This window comes from Cyprinodon tularosa, unplaced genomic scaffold, assembly GCF_016077235.1.
Source record: "Cyprinodon tularosa strain WSP-4 unplaced genomic scaffold, ASM1607723v1 ctg603, whole genome shotgun sequence".
NCBI classification, from domain to species: domain Eukaryota; kingdom Metazoa; phylum Chordata; class Actinopteri; order Cyprinodontiformes; family Cyprinodontidae; genus Cyprinodon; species Cyprinodon tularosa.
In genome coordinates, this window is record NW_024039345.1 from 356,299 (window position 1) to 376,566 (window position 20,268).

Here is a 20,268-nt window from a genome sequence, read left to right on the forward strand (position 1 = left end):
ATATATTTTTTTTTTTATGTTTTATCATGGATTGATAAAAAGATGTCTGATTTGCAATCTTTTATAAAAATAATCCTGGATTTAAATCTGAAATTTAGTGTCCATAATTTCAAGCTAAACTATGACTCCCTCATGTTAATGTCGGTTGAGCCTTGGCTAATAGTGAGAAAATCTTAAATAAATAGTCTTAATTTTACTTGTAAGTATTTTTTAAAAACAGAATTCAGGATCTCATTAAAACTGAACAACAAAAAATTAGCCTCCATGTGTCAGAAAAACCAATCCCTCACTGAAATATCCGTCTGATGCCGAGTTGTTAACAACCTTGAGGTTTTAATATTCCAGAAGGAAAGCTTAATCCAGAATCTCTCCTGGATCTGGGAGGCTGCAGCTCATTGTTTAATCTGGCTTAGGGGGGCATTTTAGAGCCCCCTTCCTTGTTTCCTGATGATAATGATGATGATGATAATGGCGCTCATCCAGAAGTCCAAAGCTTCCCTTTAAAAAGTTACATAAAAAAAAAAAAAAGACATTTTAAGATACTTACAGCATTCGGCAGAAATAATCTGAATCAAAGAAAACAGCAACAGTAAAAGTTTCATTTAGTTTGAATTCTCTAAGCTGATGTTGTCCTAATTCAGCCCCTCATTACGCTCAATAGAAAAGGAGAAAAAGCTGCACATGATGACCTAGATCTCTGCAGATACATATTCAGCTTATCCTATGGAAAACTCCCAGTGCCAAAAAAAAAGCCAAATGATCTAAGAGTTTTGGACGGCAGACTCTGCCGTTATTGTCTCAGAGACAGAAGTTACAGCCAGGTTTAATGATAGGTCCAAACAACAGCATAGGATATTTGGATGCATCACTGTAAAGCTTAATGACCAATTGAGCAGATCCTGGAGCAGCTCATAAAAAACGTTCTCAACCTGTCTGATCTCCACAAACTGGAGCTTCAAAGCAGGAAATCTTCACTTCAAACAGATTGCATCCTTCACTAATAATTCTCTTTTTTTTTCTTGCTGAACTTTTAACAAGTTCTAATCAAATGGTTTACTTTCTCAAAGCAATTTGCTTCAAGGGTCATTTCTTTAAAGATGTTCCATTTATCTGAGTGACTAACTGGCAAATGATGTAAACTGTGGAAAAAAACACTGCTGCTGCACAGGTAAACAAGAGCCCTGCAGAATATAAACCACCTGAGCCTGACAGCAGGTTGATATTTCTGTCACACCTTCAATTTTATGCTTTTATGTCAAATATATACAAAAAAAGGTTAAAAATATTATTTTGCATAAAAATATTGTAGAAGAACTGTAACCCTGAAGTAATTTAAACTACTTTCTCAGTAGGTTAGGGGTTTTGTAGCTTTATTTTGTGGTAGATTGCATGAAGGGCGTTATTGGGTTTTTTTTTGTATAGATTTTTTTTGCAGTAGCTGCAGGAGTTTTCTCAGCACCTCTGACTAAAGCTCCAGGTTTATTGTGTGCCATATTTCTGGTATGAGGCTGAGGGAGTTTGGTTTTATTATTTGTATTTTTTTCTCCCTTTTTTTCCACCTAAGGGGATTTTCTGTTTATTATACAGCCTGGCTAAACAAACCTTAAGACTCCCTACAGTGAATAATAGCTACAGCTATAGAAGCTGCTCTGGTCAGGGTGGTTTTACTGAATTGCTATTATTGAAATGGTTTTTCCTGCTGATACAGATTAGGGTTGTGTTTTGAATGTTTTATTCTGAAGTGTGGTTGATGTATCTGAAATATCATGGCTGCACTGCATCCAAATATTTACAGGTATTTACTGGCTCTGAAACATAAGCAATCGATCAAAACACGGCTGAAACAACAAACATCAGACACAAAAAGGGGCTTAGTTCTCCTTAAAGAAGCAGGCTCCTGTTACCCTGATCTTAAAAGCAGCAGAATTATACATTTAGGCATCAATACTTTATGGACACTTTACCTGTGATAAAACATCAGTGGGTCTGTTCTGAAGCTCTAACCTACCTGTGATGTTCTTTAACAACAGCCAAGACGTCGTCTGAAAGATGACGAGAGTCCTCAGAGAACCTGAAGAGCTCCTTTAGTTGAGCCTTCAGCAGCTCCACCTGAGACTCTTTCCCAGCCAGAGTGTTCCACACACCCTGAAACGCAATAATGAGACCAACGTAGGTTGAAGGGTCTGAAATCCCTGGATTTCAAACAATCCAATCCTTTTTAAAACCCTCTCCCCCCCTTGACCTACTGAGTATTTCCTCCACTGTCCTTCCATCTGCTCTTCGTTGATCTCGGAACTGCGTTTGGACTCCTGCGTTTCCTCCAGCTCCTGGTCCAGGTCTTGCAGCAGCTCCCTGATCCGCCCTATCTCATCTCCCAGCCGCCGGCACCGGGTCAGGTACTGACTATGGGAGTCCAAGCTGCAGCGCAGACCCTCCTCAGCCTCACAGAGACCCTGTCGTAGACGTTGCCATCCCAGCCGCAGCTCCTCTGCCTCCTCCTGCACAGCTACTGCTCCTGCAGGAGACGTGTTGGCTCTCACAGCGTCTGCCATGTTTTGAATCTGCTGCAGGGTGGTCTCCTCAGATGCCACGCTTTCATCCAGAGTCTGAGACAAAGCAAGACGTTAGGAGGACAAGGAGGCAGATGTTCTAAACCATCGCCTTGCTACTACCAGGCCTAGAACCAGCAGATGTTGAGACAATGATTGTCAGCGTTTTGACCGACCTTTAATGCTTTCAGCTTGTTCTCAGGGGTTTCCTTCAGCTGCATCAGCTCGGTCAGCTCTCTGGTTTTAGATACCAGCCAGGATTCAAACTTCTGAACACGGCTTTGAAACGTCTGGTGCTCATCGCTGATCTTCTGCAGCAGCATCAGCCGCTCCTAACAGAGCAGGGGAGAAAAAAAACAGTTATTATCATCTAAGATGTTTTCAGCAGGTCTGGATCCAATCAGTCTGAACCAGATTCTGATCATGTCCCACCCTGGCTCGATCCCGGATGTTGTTATAGTCCTCTTGCATTCTCTGCTGGGCCTGTTTGTCAACGCTCTGGTCCTGCGTTCTGCCATGCAGTGCGGCTGCCTCGTCCAGCAGCCTCTCCAACAGCGCCACCTGGCTGTCGACGTCGCTCACCATCACCCTGTGCTGGTCCAGCTGCCACAGCTTCTCCTTTGGGCCCAGCTGTAGCTCCACATTCTTGTCCAGAGAGCGCCGTTGCTTGGTGAGCCACACCTCAAACTCCTCGTACGCCTTCAGGTACTCGCTCCAGTGGAGCCACACCCACTCGATCCGGCTGCGAAGACATAGACAGGAATGTTAGGAAACTTTATTTCATTTTAGCCTCACTTCTCCTACGGTGCAACTCCTTTCAGAGTCAGAGTCTTGCATCATTTCTGTTCTTAGCAGGGATCAGACTAGTGTGCATTCAGGGCCAGAAAGGCATTTAACACAGATGTTATTAATACGGCTCCTTTTTTAAACCTAAATGTTAAAGTGACATTTAGAAAATAAACATCTCTTGACTGTTGGACTGCATGCTGACAACATGACATTCCAGACTCTTGAGCAGCTTTCTCCCTTTGTTATCTGTCTGTTTCACACGCAAAACCCTTTGAGATATTTACGCTTCCCACCGCTCAGATACCAACCTCTCATGTTGTGTTGCTGGCATTTTCTCCCTTCCTGGATTGTTTCTTTATTCCCAGAGTAAGAAAATAACAAATTTTTTAAGAAGAAACAAGCACATCAGGGGGGAATCAGTGCTCTGATTTACCAGAAAATAGTTCTGATGAATCCCGCACTTCCCTAGATGTAAGGTCAGGGAAAAACTAACTAACTCGGCATTAGTTCACTCATGTGCAACTGGTTGCTCGACTTCCTGACAAGTCGGCCCCAACATTCCCGGCTGGACAACCACTGTCACCATAAACACCGGAGTGCCAGAAGGATGCATGATGAGTCCCTTCCTCGACTCCCTCCTCACCCTCTCCTGCAGACCCGTCCATGGCTCCAACTCCATCATCAAGTTTGATGACGACACCTCAGTGATCGGACTCATCAGAGACAACGATGAGGCCTCCACAGGGAGGAGCTGGACTGTCTGGCTGAATGGTGCGGAACAGACAACCTGAAGCTGAACCATGAAAAGACCAAGGAACTTGCGTCTTTTCGTCGTGGACGTCAAGAGGAACGCTGACCCACATCAACCCATCCTCAAGGGGACGGCGGTGGAGCGTGTGGACAGCTTTAAGTTCCTGGGAATCCACATCTCTGAGGGTCTGGCATGGATGACCATCAGCTATAAGCTCATCAAAAAGGCGCATCGGCGCCTCTTCTTTATTAAGGAAGAACCATCTGTCCTCAGGGATCCTCCTGAAGTTCTCCTACTGCACCATTGAGAGCATCCTTACCAACTGTATCATAGTTTGTATGGGAACTGCTTTGCCTCGGACCGGAAGGCAATGCAGAGGATGGTGAAAACTACCCTCCCTGCCATCGAGGACATCTTCAGGAAGCGGTGTCTGAAAAGGGACGGGAAAATCTCCAAAGACTCCACCGGTCCTGCACACACACCGTTCTCACTCCCGTCTTCAGGAGTATCAGAAGAGCTTCTTCCCCACAGCCGTCATTCCTGAACGCCTCCTGACACCAACTAAAAGGACTGTACCCCCCAAAAAAACCCAAAAAAACCTAACACACAAAACAATAACATATGGACTGTCCTCACACACACATCCTCGCTTACAAGCACTACTCATCTATAGGTGTATATAATCTGCTAATCTTTTATCTGCTATCATCTGTTATTATTTATTCTGTTTTATAACCCCACTAATATATACATAATCCATATCCTAACCTTTCTGTATAATTTGTATATAGTTTCATATATAGATTTATTGTATAGCCTCTTACAATTACTCTCTGTTCATATATATACCATTTATAGTTAATACATACATAGTCTTTGTGCACATATCTATATCCTGAATAGCACTTCTGGATAGATGTCACAGTGTAATGCAAATAAAGTGGAATTCTATTCTATTCTATTCTATTCTATTCTATTCTATTCTATTCTAACTGCTGCCTTAGCCAACACATTCGTTTCTACCATTTGGGAAACTAAAATTAAACTTTTAAGCCATGCAATATATTACCACAAAGAACATAAGCAATGAAATACAGACGGTAACATAGAGCACACAAGGTAACCTTTGTCAGACTAAAGGCAACATGGAACAAACAAAGAGTCACAGGATGAAGGCTGAGAAGGTTACCTGTGACAATGGACAATGTAGGTGGTTGTGTCCTCCCACTGGCTCTTCAGCTCCTTCAGTTTGCTGTTAGTGCTGTTCTTAAGCTCCTCATCTTCGCTCTGCATAAGTTTCTCTGCCGCCATCAACACCTGTTCCACTTTCATCCGACCTGTATCTTCCGAATGATGGATTTTCTGTACATGATGGTGGAGAAAATATTAAAATCCAGACACCTTTCTAGCCAAATTCTTCTTCGCAGTAGCAACAGATAGTTCTTCCACATGTGTTGCTCAAAGCTAACAATGAAACCATTAAACTTCCTCTTCTCTTTCCTATTTTTAATCCTGCAATAGAAACACAATACAACAGTTGCTGATTGGTTTATATTGTTATCGTCCACATGAAATTAATTCAAACAGAGCTATTAGGTAGAAAGAGAAACAGCAAATCAGACGGTTATGTTTTAACCCTTAAAAGGTCCTCAGAAATATTTTTTTTTAGCCTGATCAGGTTTGAAGAACCTTTTCTGCAGAGATCAGATAAACAAGTTGAGCTCCTATGGACGACGTTCAGGGACAACAACACATATACCTGCAAAGGGAATATATAACAGAGCTGTCTAGTGTTGCTTTATTTTAATATAAATGCTGCTGATTCTATAGAAAAAGATTGAGAAAGAGGACCAGAGCACAACAGAACTCCTGCAGAGATTATTGTATTGATGGAATTGGAGTTTAATGACATCAGCAGCAGTGAGCAGCAGGATGTGGCATCTGCAAACATAAAGGTGCATCTGCTGGAGACGTGTGTTGGAATTCACAAATCATATTTATCTTTTATGCTTCCTTAGATTAATTAAGAGCAAAGGCAGAAAGATTTCAAAAGAAAGAGTTGAAAGATCTTAAAGGGGTTTGAAGAATTATTTATCAAGATGACTTTAAAGGTAAGAGAAGACAGCTCATCTGCAGCAGTGGGTTTAGCCTGAAGAGGGTTTATCCTATGTGTGTTGCATGTTTGCTTTGATAAACACGGAGAAAGTGGATTTCTTTGTGATAATATGTGTTGGGCAAGAAAAAAAAAACATGAAGAAAACACAACAGGTCTCCTCAGAAACAAAAACATCTCGGCAATTAAAGCATGAAGGTAAATTTAATGTCTTCAAAAGAATGAAAACAGAAATCCAGAACAAATTAAACTGGTTCTGCTGGCTGGTTTCTGCAGAAACAGACTCCATGCAGTTTTCATGAGGGTGAGGCCTTTAGGTAAAAACAAGAGGGAGGGGGCTCCAAATAAAAAGCTGATGCACTCCTCAGCTGCAGGAGCAGATCTGGTGATTATTCACAGCCTGCTGCTCATTGCCAGAAGCTTGAGATGTAGCAAACCATCCACCGACTACAACACCAGCTTGGACTCCACCCACGGCGGGTGTGGCTCGTAAAACTGCATGCAGCGATGCAACATTCTGTCAAACTGATTTTTTTTTTATCACTGATTCAAACCAAGTTGCAGTTTCTGATTAAAGCAAATCAAACCACATCTCTACCCCATTCTAGTGATTGGGTTTTTATAATATATCCAATGAAATCTTTGAGAATAAACGCCTTACCTCAGTCTCCCTGAGTCGAGCCTCCAAGGCATCTCGGGGCCCCTGTGTATTATCGTTGCCTTTAAGCTGCTCCTGGACGCTCTGCATCCAAGCGAGGGCCTCCTGCAAGCAGGCCGCGAACTCTTGCTGCTCCTTCTGGGTCATGGCTGGACCAGAACCTGCTGAAAGGGGATAGGTCAGATGTAACCAGAACCAGAAGGCTATGTACCACTGCTGCTATGGTTTTTATCTTTGCCCAGTAAGAGCATCAAGCTGAGACCTTCAGGTTGTGACTCAGAGGGCTGCATTCTTCTTTTTCTTCTTTGTTTCTGAGTAAAAATGTTATTAAATCTCCAGCAGTTTGTCGCGACTGAACGAAACAAATTCCATGAATACTCTGTGCAGCGTTCAGATCTGTTGAATAACTTGTTGTTCCCTCAGGAGCTAAAGCTGGAATGTTAGAAGTTTAACTGCAGTGAAACACGAAGCGGGGAGGAGCTAAGAGAACTGCTTCCACTTTCAGAGTGAGCAGAGTAACAGCGGTTTTCCTGAATGACTCACTTTAACCACAGTGAGCATTCTTCCCTTTTACTGCACGGGTGCAAAGATTCTGAGTCAAAGACAAAAATACGGTTCAGATGGTCTGTCTGTGCCACTCTAAGCTTTAACCTTTTCTGTAGCTGCAATGATCTAACTTAAAATCTTTGTTTGGAATTTTCTGAGCTTAACTGCTTCTTGATAATTCCACTTTTTTCTTTTTTTACATCACATTTAAACATTACAGGAAGGAAATGTGTTTAAACTCCTTGAAAAACAATCTAAGGTTTGCTTTAAAAGGCGTTTAAGTCTACAGATGTTTCTGAATAATAGGGGGGGATGTATCCAGTAAATGCACTTTGAAAGTTTGTCCTCTCACAGCCACCGTACTTTCAGATTCAAATCAGCCAAACAGTTTTTTTTTTTACTCTCTCACATTTGAAAAAAAGGACTTCAGGTCAAACTATCTAAGTAAAGCACTTTAAACCATCATAACAAAACAAAACAAAAAACAAGTAAAAACTTGATTCTACATTAAAAGAAAAGTTTTAAGAAAAAAAATGAAAACAAATTAAGATATAAATAAAAAAAAACAGTTACTAAATCAATGCAAAAATCACATTATGAGAGTGTATATTGCTGATAAATTGTTCTAGATTAATAGAATATCTTTCTTTAATTGTTTTAAGAAATTCTCACCATATTAAACTAATTTTGCTGTTTAGAGATTTCTCCTGAACAGATTAGGGCTGCAGATAAGGAAGACTTTTTACAAAATCAAAGCAGGTGAAATTAGAACTTTTCCACTTTAGGTGTTCTGGATAGAGCATATTGACAGAAAAAAAAAATGTTTTTCAATCTTTAATTCCAAATGTTTAGATATCTTTTTTTCCAACTTTGGTATAATTACTGCTCTAAGCAGGTCGCTTTGACAGATAAAGGCCTTTTTAACAGTCTCTATATGCCAGTTAATCGATTATTAAATTAGTTGAAAATTATTTCAATAATAAAAGTGAAAAGATATGATTTTTTTTACCTAGTTGAGGGATCTGCTCCAGTAATCAGGGTGTGAACTCAGGTGTTTAACAGATATGCTGCTCAAAGCTTTTTAATGGTTGTTTTTAAGCTACATTACCTGAATAGGGGGTTTTCAGGTGACGTCATGCTCACGTGACTACTCAGCGCGTCCGCCATATTGGGTGGCAGCCTTAGGCAGTATTGACAGTGAAAAATGGTGAAATCGTGTGTAATTGTTGGTTGCACGGCCCGTGGAGGTGGAGATCAACGCTCTTTCTATCGCATACCAGCCGTAATCGTGAATCAATGTGAAAAAACAAAACAGCTATCTGAACAACGCTGTCACCTATGCCTGACACGGATATCCAGGTCCGATTTGGACGGTGTTAAGCTGGAACACGCCAGAGTCTGCAGTGCTCACTTTGTCACAGGTAATTAACTGTCAAGCATTTAAAACATGTAATAATATATTAATAATAGGGCTTGGGCGTCATGACGTATTACTTTCCGTGGCCGCAATGTTGACCGTCTCCGCCGCCGCTACTCAGACTACTGCCTATGACTACCGCGTACTGGACTCCCTCTCTCAGCCGTGTTTTAATTTGATTAATTTCACCTTAACTTGATTTCAACCCGCAGGAAAAGGCTCAAATATGTGAAAAACCCGGAGGGTTTAGGGAGGTTTGGCAGCTAACGTTACCAACCAAACCTTTGAAACACATAGCAGCTAGTTAAAAGTACATTACATGCCTGAGTGGTTGTTAGCACTAACGGTTAGCACTGTTTGCTGGCTTTATGAGCTGCAGCTCCTGAACCCATCCATTCGTAAACTGCACATGAGACTCCAAGGACTTGTAGCTTTGGAACTGTTCGCGCACCGCCGGCCGTTAGCCACCTAGCATAGCGAGCCCTGCGTCGGATTGTTTACATTTTTACCATCTTATTAAAACTCACCCGTCCACGTATGATGGCGATTTCCTTCATGTACATCACTTCGACATCTCGTACCCAACCAGATGTGAACTGGTTGTGAGCCTCTAGACCCTTGTACGCTCTCATTTCCTCAAGAGTGTGCAGAGGGTTTTCACTGAACACTGGGTAATGAACTATGTCACCATGCTCTACATTTGGCCAATCATCTGGATTAGTGCTAAACAAGGCACCGTGGAGGGCATAGGGGTCCATATGGTCGATCACGGAACATTTCCTCAGATATGTTCCATGATCTGGTGGCTCTAGCGTGCTGGCGTACTTATCCATTCGCGACATGATATATATGATAAACGATAATATGCCACCCAAGATGGCGGACCAGAAGCTGGTCAGTGACGTCACTGAAAACCCCCTATTAGAGTGATGGTTAAAACACTTTTTATTGTCTTTGTTTCTCATAGGTAGATTTTTTTCCCAGCCAGTTGACTTGCATAGTACAGCAACAGGTGGAGGAGGGGGAGCACTATGTGATTATTCTTCACTTATCCCAAGAAAGCTTCAGTTACTCTCTCTCTCATTAAAATGATTTTAAATTAAATAAAAAATATACTGAAAACTTTTTTTTTATCATTTTGAAAATGTTACTTTTTAGATCGAAGGCATATTTTTATTTTTTTAACAGAACAAATTACCTAGGTTAGGAGACAAAACATATTTAAAGTTTAAGTATTCTTATATTTCCTTTTAAACATTTTGAGTAGATCTGTGGTGTATATATATAAGCATGTTAAAATTGTTTCCACACAATAATTTTCAGATCATGATATATCACCTCCTCTGTTCCAACTATAGTGAGCTTCCTTCAGAATGAGCTGGGTCATGTTTATACAAATTAGCAGTGGATGAATCAGATCTAGAAAAAGATAAAGAAATGGAGCCTCTTGAACAATCCTCAAGGGTGCAGGAGAAGTTTTAGAACTCCCATCATTTCATGTTTATAAAGAAAATGTTATCATTTATCAAAATGAGAGTTGCCATCCTTCCTGTTATCTAATAAATATTAGGCAGAGGTTGTTTTACACATGTTAAGATTATAACAAACAAATTTAAAAACTAAAATGCAAGAGATAGAAAGGCTAGCATGGCTCCAGCATCTAAGCAGGACTTCCTCAGATAGGGGTGTGTGATGCTGTCATGGTTGCCTAGAGACGGATGTAAAACACTCTGCAATCAGTCCTCTGAAATACAATTGACACGACATTATTAGAAGACAGCAAAAAATCCTTTGTGTGTAGAGAAAAACCCTGGATTAGCCTTCTTTACAAAGGAAGTGTGATGAGTACAAGGAAAATTATAAAAATGGATGTCAGGCTGTGAGTCGTTTTAGAGGCACACGGCAGATGAAGAATGGCTCTTCAAACAAACACTGCAGATGGAAATACCCAGAATCGTAGGCATCAGTTCTGCCCCAAACCATCTCCTGGGTTAAATTAATGTACTTTTAGTCGTTCTATAGATTGTTTATAAATGAGTTATAGATCATGAAATATAATGTACTATCAGCCAACATTAATGGCTATATAAAGATCAAATCATGCTGTTTGACTAAGTGTAAATATATTAAATGTTAATACAAGCCCCTCTTTATTATATTTAAATTATGAAATACATGTGATTGTTTATATACAGGTGCTGGTCATAAAATTAGAATATCATGAAAAAGTAGATTGATTTCAGTAATTCCATTTAAAAAGTGAAACTTGTATATTATATTCATACATTACATACAAACTCATATATTTCAGATGTTTATTTTGTTTAATTTTGATGATTACAAATGACAACAAATGAAAATCTCAAATTCATCATATCAGAAAATTAGAATATTGTGAAAAGGTTCAAAATTGATGGCCCCTGGTGCCACACTCTAATCAGCTAATTAACTCAAACCACCTGCAAAAGCCTTTAAATGGTCTTTCAGTCTAGTTCTATAGGCTACACAATCATGGGGAAGACTGCTGACTTGACAGTTGTCCAAAAGACGACCACCGACACCTTGCACAAGGAGGGCAAGACACAAAAGGTCATCGCTAAAGAGGCTGGCTGTTCACAGAGCTCAGTGTCCAAGCACATTAATAGAGAGGCGAAGGGAAGGAAAAGATGTGGTCGAAAAAAGTGTACAAGCAAGAGAGATAACCGCACCCTGGAGAGGATTGTGAAACAAAACCCCTTCAAAAATGTGGGGGAGATTCACAAAGAGTGGACTGCAGCTGGAGTGAGTGCTTCAAGAACCACCACACACAGACGTATGAAAGACATGGGTTTCTGCTGTCGCATTCCTTGTGTCAAGCCACTCTTGAACCACAGACAGCGTCAGAAGCGTCTAAAGAGAAACAGGACTGGACTGCTGGTGAGTGGTCCAAAGTCATGTTCTCTGATGAAAGTAAATTTTGCATTTCCTTTGGAAATCAAGGTCCCAGAGTCTGGAGGAAAAGAAGAGAGGCACTTCATCCACGTTGCTTGAAGTCCAGTGTAAAGTTTCCACAGTCAGTGATGGTTTGGGGTGCCATGTCATCTGCTGGTGTTGGTCCATTGTGTTTTCTGAGGTCCAGGGTCAACGCAGCCACATACCAGGAAGTTTTAGAGCACTTCATGCTTCCTGCAGCTGACCAACTTTTTGGAGATGCAGATTTCATTTTCCAACAGGACTTGGCACCTGCACACAGTGCCAAAGCTACCAGTACCTGGTTGAAGGACCATGGTATCCCTGTTCTTAATTGGCCAGCAAACTCTCCTGACCTTAACCCCATAGAAAATCTATGGGGTATTGTGAAGAAGAAGATGCAATACACCAGACCCAACAATTCAGAAGAGCTAAAAGCCACTATTAGAGCAACCTGGGCTATCATAACACCTGAGCAGTGCCACAGACTGATCGACTCCATGCCACGCCGCATTGCTGCAGTAATACAGGCCAAAGGAGGCCCAACTAAATACTGAGTGCTGTACATGCTCATACTTTTCATGTTCATACTTTTCAGTTGGCCAACATTTCTATAAATCCTTTGTTTTTATTGGTCTTCAGTAATATTCTAATTTTCTGATATGATGAATTTGAGATTTTCATTTGTTGTCATTTGTAATCATCAAAATTAAACAAAATAAACATCTGAAATATATGAGTTTGTATGTAATGTATGAATATAATATACAAGTTTCACTTTTTAAATGGAATTACTGAAATCAATCTACTTTTTCATGATATTCTAATTTTATGACCAGCACCTGTATATCAAGAATAAGTCTCGGGCAAGAAATAGCTACGCTCTACCAGTAATCAGATACCCTGCAGGAATAACAAGCTGGCGAAAGGGTGGGATACTGTACAGGCCACAGATGTTATGACAAGAAAGCTCCTAACCATGCACGGAGGGTACCACCCCAAATCCAGTACCCTGAGACTGTAGGCCAGCCGTAAGGAAGGAGGCCGAGGACTAATGAGCTTAAGAGCATCCAAGATCCATAAGTACATCAAGGACAAGGCTCCAACAGACCATGTGCTCAGTTAATGTCTCAGACAATGGGGAACAGAAGATCAGGTGCCAGAGATTCCATCATGGGAGGATAAGCCCCTACATGGGATGTACCACCAAAAAATTACTGAAGTGGCAGATATCAGGAAATCCTACCAATTGCTAGACAAATATGGACTGAAGGACAGCACAGGGGCACACATCATGGCTGCACAGGAGCAGGCCCTAAGCACCAGAGCAATAGAGGCCCAGATCTACCACACCAGACAAGACCCCAGGTGCAGACTGTGCAAAGAGACAATCCAGCACATTACTGCAGGGTGCAAGATGCTGGCAGGGAAAGCCTACATGGAGTGCCATAACAAAGTGGCTGGAATAGTATACAGGAACATCTGTGCAGAGTATGGGCTGGAAACCCCAAGGTCAGAGTGAGAAACACCTCCAAAGGTGGTAGAGAATGATCAAGCCAGGATCCTGTGGGACTTCCAGATACAGATGGACTGAATGGTAATAGCAAACCAACCAGAGATTGAGATTGTGGACAAAAAGCAGAAGAAAGCCGCTGTGGTTGACATAGCAATACCAAGTGACTGCAACATCAGGAAAAAATAACATGAAGAACTAGAGAAATACCAGGGGCTCATAGAAGAGCTGGAGAAAACCTGGAAGGACAAGGCATCATTGGTACCCGTGGTCATTGGGGCCCTCGGGGCAGTGACCCCCAAATTTTAAGAGTGGTTACAGCAGATCCCTGGAAATACATCAGACATCTCGGCCCAGAAGAGTGCAGTTCTAGGAACCGCAAAGATACTGAGCAGAATCATCAAGCTCCCAGGCCTCTGGTAGAGGACCCGAGCTTGGAGGAAAAAAGGGGGGAAGACCGCCAGTGATGGGTGAGGAAGAGCTTTAAAAAAAATAAAAAAATAAAAAAATAATAATAATAAATAAATAAAAATAATATAATATAATATATATATAATATATAATATATATCTATATTTAAATATCAAGGTGTTATTCTGATCAATAACTTTAACTGAAACTGAAGCAGCTAATCAAATTCAAGTTTAACTTATTAATCAGCTTTTTTGTTATATTAATCAGCTATATTAATCATGTTTGTTTACAGTCGTTGATAATATCTCTACAAAATAAAATTGGAATCTCTTTGCATGATCTGAAATTTCCATCGCTGACTCAGAAGGTGTTTATTTATGTGACAGTCAGAGGAAAAAAAAAAAAAAAGAATAAAGTAAAAATGCAATTAGGGTCCCTGTGCAGGTTCTGATTTTTATCAAAAATATAATTAATGCACACCAATAAGGAAAAGTTGTATTAACCATTCATGTAAACCGAGTTTTATGGGGCCCCCAGGAGCTTGGGGCCCTTGGCACCTGCCCGGTATTGCTAAATGGTAAATCTTCCCCTGATCCTGATCCTCTCCCATATCTCAGGGGACTCCTCACGCGAATGGTTCTGTTATAGAACCGAAACCTGCCAGGGAAATCAGAGGAAACTTCACAGGACTCAGATCTGATCTTCCTGACCTTCGGTCTGCAGAGAGAACCGGAAGTCATTTAGGAAACTACAGTTTGACGGCCAACAGTTAGAGTGACGCGGCTCTGTGACGTCAGGCGGGTGCTGCCATTAATCCAGCTGAGTCTGACAGATAAGTGAGCTCTGATCTCAGCTGATCGGGAGTAACAGCGACTCTGATCGGGTTATAGTACACTGATTTCTTTGAGGACGCCCATAAAACACCAAGCAGCAACTGCTGCAGCTGCTCCTTAGCACCGGAACTGTCCATGTTTGGTAAACAAACAACAACCAAATAGTGTGTAAACAAGTCTAAACAAACCACAAACACTCACAGCTTCAGGGCAGCTTCCGAGCGGTTCTCAGTCCGGCTGATGCAGAGTTATAAAAACACTCTGGGTCGGTGATGACGGGAAACTTCCTGCTGACAGGAAGTGGAGCTCTGTGCTGCGTTCACTAACCGCTCGGGGATTATAGAGAGGCGACAGTTCTCATGATGCAGTTGCCATGTGTTTGTAGTGAATTAAACACAACAGTGTGAATGAAAACTGGCCAGAAGAACGTTTTCAAAATATAAAAACATATATAAAATATGAAGAAAAGCAGCTTCACTTTGCTGTTCATATAAGTAAAGACATAAAATTCAGTTTCTCATGTTCACAGAGAAAGCAGAGGGTCACAAATGCATAAAATTAAAAGCGGAACAAAATGTTTCTGATAGTTTAATTATTAATAATTAGTACAATAATTGTATTAAATTAAGAGTTTACGTTGAATAGTAACTTAAAAAAGGATATGAAACAAAAAAACATGAATGTAAACTGAGTTTATAAAATGTGGAAATTGTATTTTATTATTTGTAGACCTACAAAGAGCCTATTTAGCCTTTTCCCATCTCCAGATTTTTATAATGGGATATCAAGATTGCTTAAAGTAATACTGCAGCAATTATATTTTTAATATATTGTTATGAGCCATATAATCATATGTAATTATTTTTTAATATTATAATATTTGTCAGCTTTGAAATACACTTCAAAAAACTTTAGGTGGGAATTGAAAATATGCCTCCTTCACTCTATGTTTATTGGGTTGTTTATATTTGTCTAATAAAATGTTGTTAAATGCTGGGTTTTCATCAACTCTGTGCGGAAAATCATTGTATTTAAGCGGCAAAAAGGCTGAAAATCACCAGAATCATCAAATCTGTGGAATTAATCTGCATAAGATGTTTCACTTGGTGAATGAGTTTTTAGATAGGTATAGATTGTAAGGATTAAACCATCGTTCAGGTAGAAACTGAACTCAAGAATAAGATTCGGTTTGTTTCTACTCATTATGTGTCTCACAAAAAAGAAAATGGTTTAAAATACTTCTATGGATGTGGCTAAATAAACTAAAACATGAATAACTGTTGTGGAAACAGTGTAACCTTTTGCCAAGCCGTGTGTCCATTTTCAATGTACATAAACAAACATCCTTTCAGTTTAGGAAAATCTTTCTCTAACAGAAAGTCAATAATTATCTATTATAATAAATGTATTGGGTATATAGTAAAAATGTAAGTGTGATAAAAAATCATGAAATAGCATAGATCAGTAAATGGGGACATATTTTGAAAAATACACCTGTTGTGTTGAATTTCTTCTATAAATAAGAAGATGTATAAAATGCTTGGAAAAAATCTAAAAGTAAATTTTATATTTAAATTTAGTTTCTAAACTGACTCATGCTGTGCCCTGATCACTAAACCCCTCATCATAAGTATCACTGATTGACTGACTGTATCATGTTTCTCTATGAAGACAGATTCAGACTAAGATGTCAGAGGAAATTAAAAACTGAGCAGCCTCAGTGTCACTGATCAAGCAAAGAATTTGTTTCTTATCTCTACAAATCAGAGACCGAATCAGTTTATGACAGTAATATTTAATACATCTTTACAAACACAGAAACATTCTTTATGTCAGATTTATCCAGCAGAAATTTAACCAACAAACTCAAACACACAAGTGTCAAACTGAAACATTTTATCAGCCGGAGATCTGAGGCTCTATAACAGGATGGATTTGATGAAGCTATTTCCCCAGACAGTGTCCAAACATCATGATCTGAATTATCCATGTTGACGATAAATTGAAAACAGATTTTCCTAGTTGAACAATATCCAACCAGTAGACTCCTACATTGGCTGGAAAAGCTGCCAAGTCAGAAACAGAAACAAGACCTCTTGCCAGCAGCTTTGCTGACAGCTGTGAAACCACAGCTGACGGGTATGACGATGACAGATGCAGCCAGGTGTGTTGTCAAAGTCATAACTTCGGCTGCTGCAGATATGCAACCTTTAGCCGCAAATAGATACATATATGCAGATGAAGGCAGAGCTGCTGATGGATACTGAGCCGAGACCTCCATAAAGCTGCAGACGGAGGTGGAGCAACAGATGCATGTTGAGCTGCAGACCTCCATGAAGCTGCAGGAGAATGTTGAGCTGCAGATGGATGTCGAGCTGCAGACCTCCATGAGGCTGCAGAAGAATGTTGAGCTGCAGATGGATGTCGAGCTGCAGACCTCCATGAGGCTGCAGAAGAATGTTGAGCTGCAGATGGATGTCGAGCTGCAGACCTCCATGAGGCTGCAGAAGAATGTTGAGCTGCAGATGGATGTCGAGCTGCAGACCTCCATGAGGCTGCAGAAGAATGTTGAGCTGCAGATGGATGTCGAGCTGCAGACCTCCATGAGGCTGCAGACGGAGGCGGAGCTACAGATGGATGTTGAGCTGCAGACCTTCGTGAAGCTGCAGAGGCGGAGCCGCAGATGCAGGGCGTCCAACATGATATCCTCCTAAAAAAGCTGCTCATAATCTTTGATTGACTCAATCTCAGCTTGTTAGCAGTCCTTCCCAATTTAATAAAAACTTTAGAAGCAAGCTCTCTTTCAACAGTTTCCACAGTTGTTTAATCTACATAGTTTTTTCATTTAATAATACACATAGTTTTTTTCACTGAAGTAAATCAGTCCTACAATAATAATATAAATAAACACAAGAATGTTTTCTCAGGTTGAAAAAAGGCAGCTTCCCAGAAACATGTCTGAAGCTGCCATCAGATGGTTGTTGAGATCAGGTTTAACAGAACCTAATCTAAACCCGAGTCATTCTATCAGCTGGTTTCAGTGTTCAGGCTTTACGGATGCTGACATGTAGGTAAGCTGGTATATTCTACAGTTAGAGGCCGTGAGTATACATTTTACAAGGGCAGCAAATGAAATCCTGATTGCTGAAAATCTTTGAAATCTGAAAATATTTAATTAATAACAGATCAAATGTATTACTGCTTCTGATTCCTCCGCTCTGAAAAGAGCCAATTACTTAATGATGTGTGGAAATCTCTTCAAGGCTAAATCTCAGCCAGAGTTTTCTTTATAGTTAGATATCCTCTGTAATAAACAACTTCACCAGTTGAAAACTAAGAAAATACACAACCCAATTCACTTCCATCATTAACGCCTGTTACCATGACAACTGCCGCCAGGTGCCTTCTACCTGCTGCCCTGTTTCATATCTGATTATTTTACCATGTAATTAGACTGAGCGGTTAACATTTCCTGAGGTGACATCTGCTGAGCTCAACAGGATCATGCAAACCAGAATCCCATCAAAGCCCATAAACTAAATCTGAGCATATTACATTCAGATGGATATAAATATAACCAGATAATCTCCTCTGTGTATCCTAACCTGAGACATTTTCTTTGTGTTAATAACCTCCTCAGTTTCAGGTTTTAATACCATTAAACCACAAACGGATGAAAACTTCTGGACCCAAACATTCATAACTAAGAGGTAACGTGATAGAGCTTATGGTTTCCTTGTTAAAATATCAACATTCAAGCTGCTGTTGGAGCAAAATGAAACCCAGGAGCAGAAAGATAAAGATAATTGAAGAGCCTTTGAATCTCCTCAGGTCCTGCTGGACTCCTTTTTCTATTTGTGTATCTTGTAGGACACTAACTGTTCAAAGTCTCATCCCCAGCTTTATCACAACGGCTTGTTTCTACCTTGCCAGCCTCACCCTGATCCCCAGCTGTCAATCAGCAGTAAACAGACCAGTAGATAAGGTTGAAGAAAATGTATGATCCAGGAAAAATCATCCGAGAATATTTATCAATTGCATGTGTATTCTGGATTATGTTGAGGGCGCGTAGACTCTTCCTCTTCTTGATGCCAGCGGGCTCTGTGCTCATGGACAGGTGGACCACCATGTGCTCTGACTTCTCTGGGACCTTTGGCTTCTCCTCTGGCTCAGGCTCTGGCTCGGGCTCATCCTCAGGACCCATTGGCTCCTCGGTGTAGCCAGCTAGGCTGTTGGTGTCGGCCTCGCTGTAAGTCCCATCCAACATGGTCATGGTGCGTGTTTGGGAGATGCTGCAGGTGCAGGGTAGCGACTGGGAAAGAGCAAACACACAAACCATGAGAACAAAATCTACCCTATTTTAAAAAAGCCACTAAAATCTATCTTATGTAACAGATGAGATCAGGAAGAACTGACCCAAAATAAGTATGATTTAAAAGCTAAAACTGACCCTGAGAGCAAGGGGAACTAATCTAAGAGGAAGTCTAACTGAATCACTAAACGGCTCTGCAGAAAAATATATGACAGAGTTGTTGTCAGTGGATCAACTTTGCATACACAGGAACAGAACCAAACGTGGAGAAGCAGGTTTTATTTTTTATGCTCCACTAATTTAAATCAAACTCCCAGAAAACTGGAAAGCCGCTGAAACCCTAAACTGTTTTAAATGAAGATTTAGGGTTGTCAAAAGTATCGAAACTCAAAAAAGTATCGATACTGAAACGTTGTATCCGGATACAATACTCGTTTTTAAAAGTATCGATACAGTGCCACCACCAGTGGCACCTAAGCAGTCATTCATCTAAAGTGCAGAATAGAGGAAAATGCACTTTCAGAACACTGTGTGATTGAATAATTCTGTGCACTTTTCAGTTTCAGACTTTTTTTTGTAAGAGGTGCAGCTGCTGAGAATTATTTTTGTTTTTTAACCGGTTTGGCTAGTGTCATTGTTATGTGTGCAAAGCATAGCCAAGGAAGGAACACTTAATTTTATAAATTTTTTATCAAGCTTGCTTAATATTGTGCACAGCATACAACCTTTATTGTGTTTATTTATTGTATTTTATTTATTAATGAAAATATTTCTGTTGAATTTTGGAATCTTTGTTTTTATCCTTGTGGTATCGAAAATGGTATCGAGTATCGAATATTTTCCTTAGTATCGGTATCGAGTTGAAAAGTTTAGTATCGTGACAACCCTATGAAGATTAGAACCAATTTTTAGAGGAAATAAATTAACTTTTAATATTTTCATGCATTTTATTCATAAATATAGTTTTTTTTTCTTGTCTGTCACAAGTACAGAGCAACAGAATGAACTCTCAGCATTTGACCCATCACTTTGTGCGGCGCCAAGGGGTCTTGCTCAGGGAGTCCGTGGGAGTGGGGCTTGAACTCATAACCTCTGGGTTCCAAGTGCAATGCACTAACCACTAGACTGCCACTCCCCAAAGCAGGCATTAGTGTGAATGGTCTTGCTTAACCACCCACATTGGCAGCTCATTCCCTCCAGCTGGGATACGAACCCAGGCTTCCTGTTTGTCGGACAGGTAACTTACCATTTTTATCACCACCCCACACCGTGTACTTATCTCTGTGTTTTCCTGTTGTTTCTTTTTCCTTGTTCAGGGCTTTAAATTGTCTAGTTACTGAAATGTGTTATATACTGTAATAAAAACCTGCACTGCCTTAAAACATACCTAAATGTACCTAAATGTAATAAACGGATCAAACTGA

The 20,268-nt window shown here is 40.4% G+C and overlaps 2 protein-coding genes across 7 annotated transcripts in view; both read right to left on the minus strand.

Moving 5' to 3' along the window:
* syne3 (spectrin repeat containing, nuclear envelope family member 3) overlaps window positions 1–14,877 on the minus strand; it is a 29,466-nt gene extending 14,589 nt beyond the window's left edge. For 2 of the 5 annotated variants that reach the window (XM_038307216.1, XM_038307218.1), the window contains exons 1-7: window positions 7,123–7,312; window positions 6,864–7,024; window positions 5,279–5,451; window positions 2,982–3,291; window positions 2,726–2,881; window positions 2,247–2,606; window positions 2,009–2,145 (exon numbers count right to left, since the gene is read on the minus strand). In XM_038307216.1, the coding sequence (XP_038163144.1) occupies window positions 2,009–2,145; window positions 2,247–2,606; window positions 2,726–2,881; window positions 2,982–3,291; window positions 5,279–5,451; window positions 6,864–7,024; window positions 7,123–7,150 (1,325 nt within the window). In that variant the 5' untranslated portion in view covers window positions 7,151–7,312. Of the gene's footprint in view, window positions 1–2,008; window positions 2,146–2,246; window positions 2,607–2,725; window positions 2,882–2,981; window positions 3,292–5,278; window positions 5,452–6,863; window positions 7,025–7,122; window positions 7,313–14,733 lie in introns of those variants that run through there. The other 3 variants (XM_038307221.1, XM_038307219.1, XM_038307217.1) reach the window with 3 other exon arrangements.
* A 1,430-nt stretch (window positions 14,878–16,307) lies between these two features.
* Window positions 16,308–20,268, minus strand: part of gabrr2a (gamma-aminobutyric acid type A receptor subunit rho2a) — a 73,196-nt gene continuing 69,235 nt past the window's right edge. Inside the window, exons 9-10 of one of the 2 annotated variants that reach the window (XR_005282640.1) lie at window positions 17,132–18,844; window positions 16,308–17,077 (exon numbers count right to left, since the gene is read on the minus strand). Coding sequence is in view for 1 of the 2 variants with exons in the window: in XM_038307209.1 (XP_038163137.1) it covers window positions 18,491–18,844 (354 nt within the window). In the remaining variant the exon portion in view is untranslated. Of the gene's footprint in view, window positions 18,845–20,268 lie in introns of both variants that reach the window. The other variant, XM_038307209.1, reaches the window with a different exon arrangement.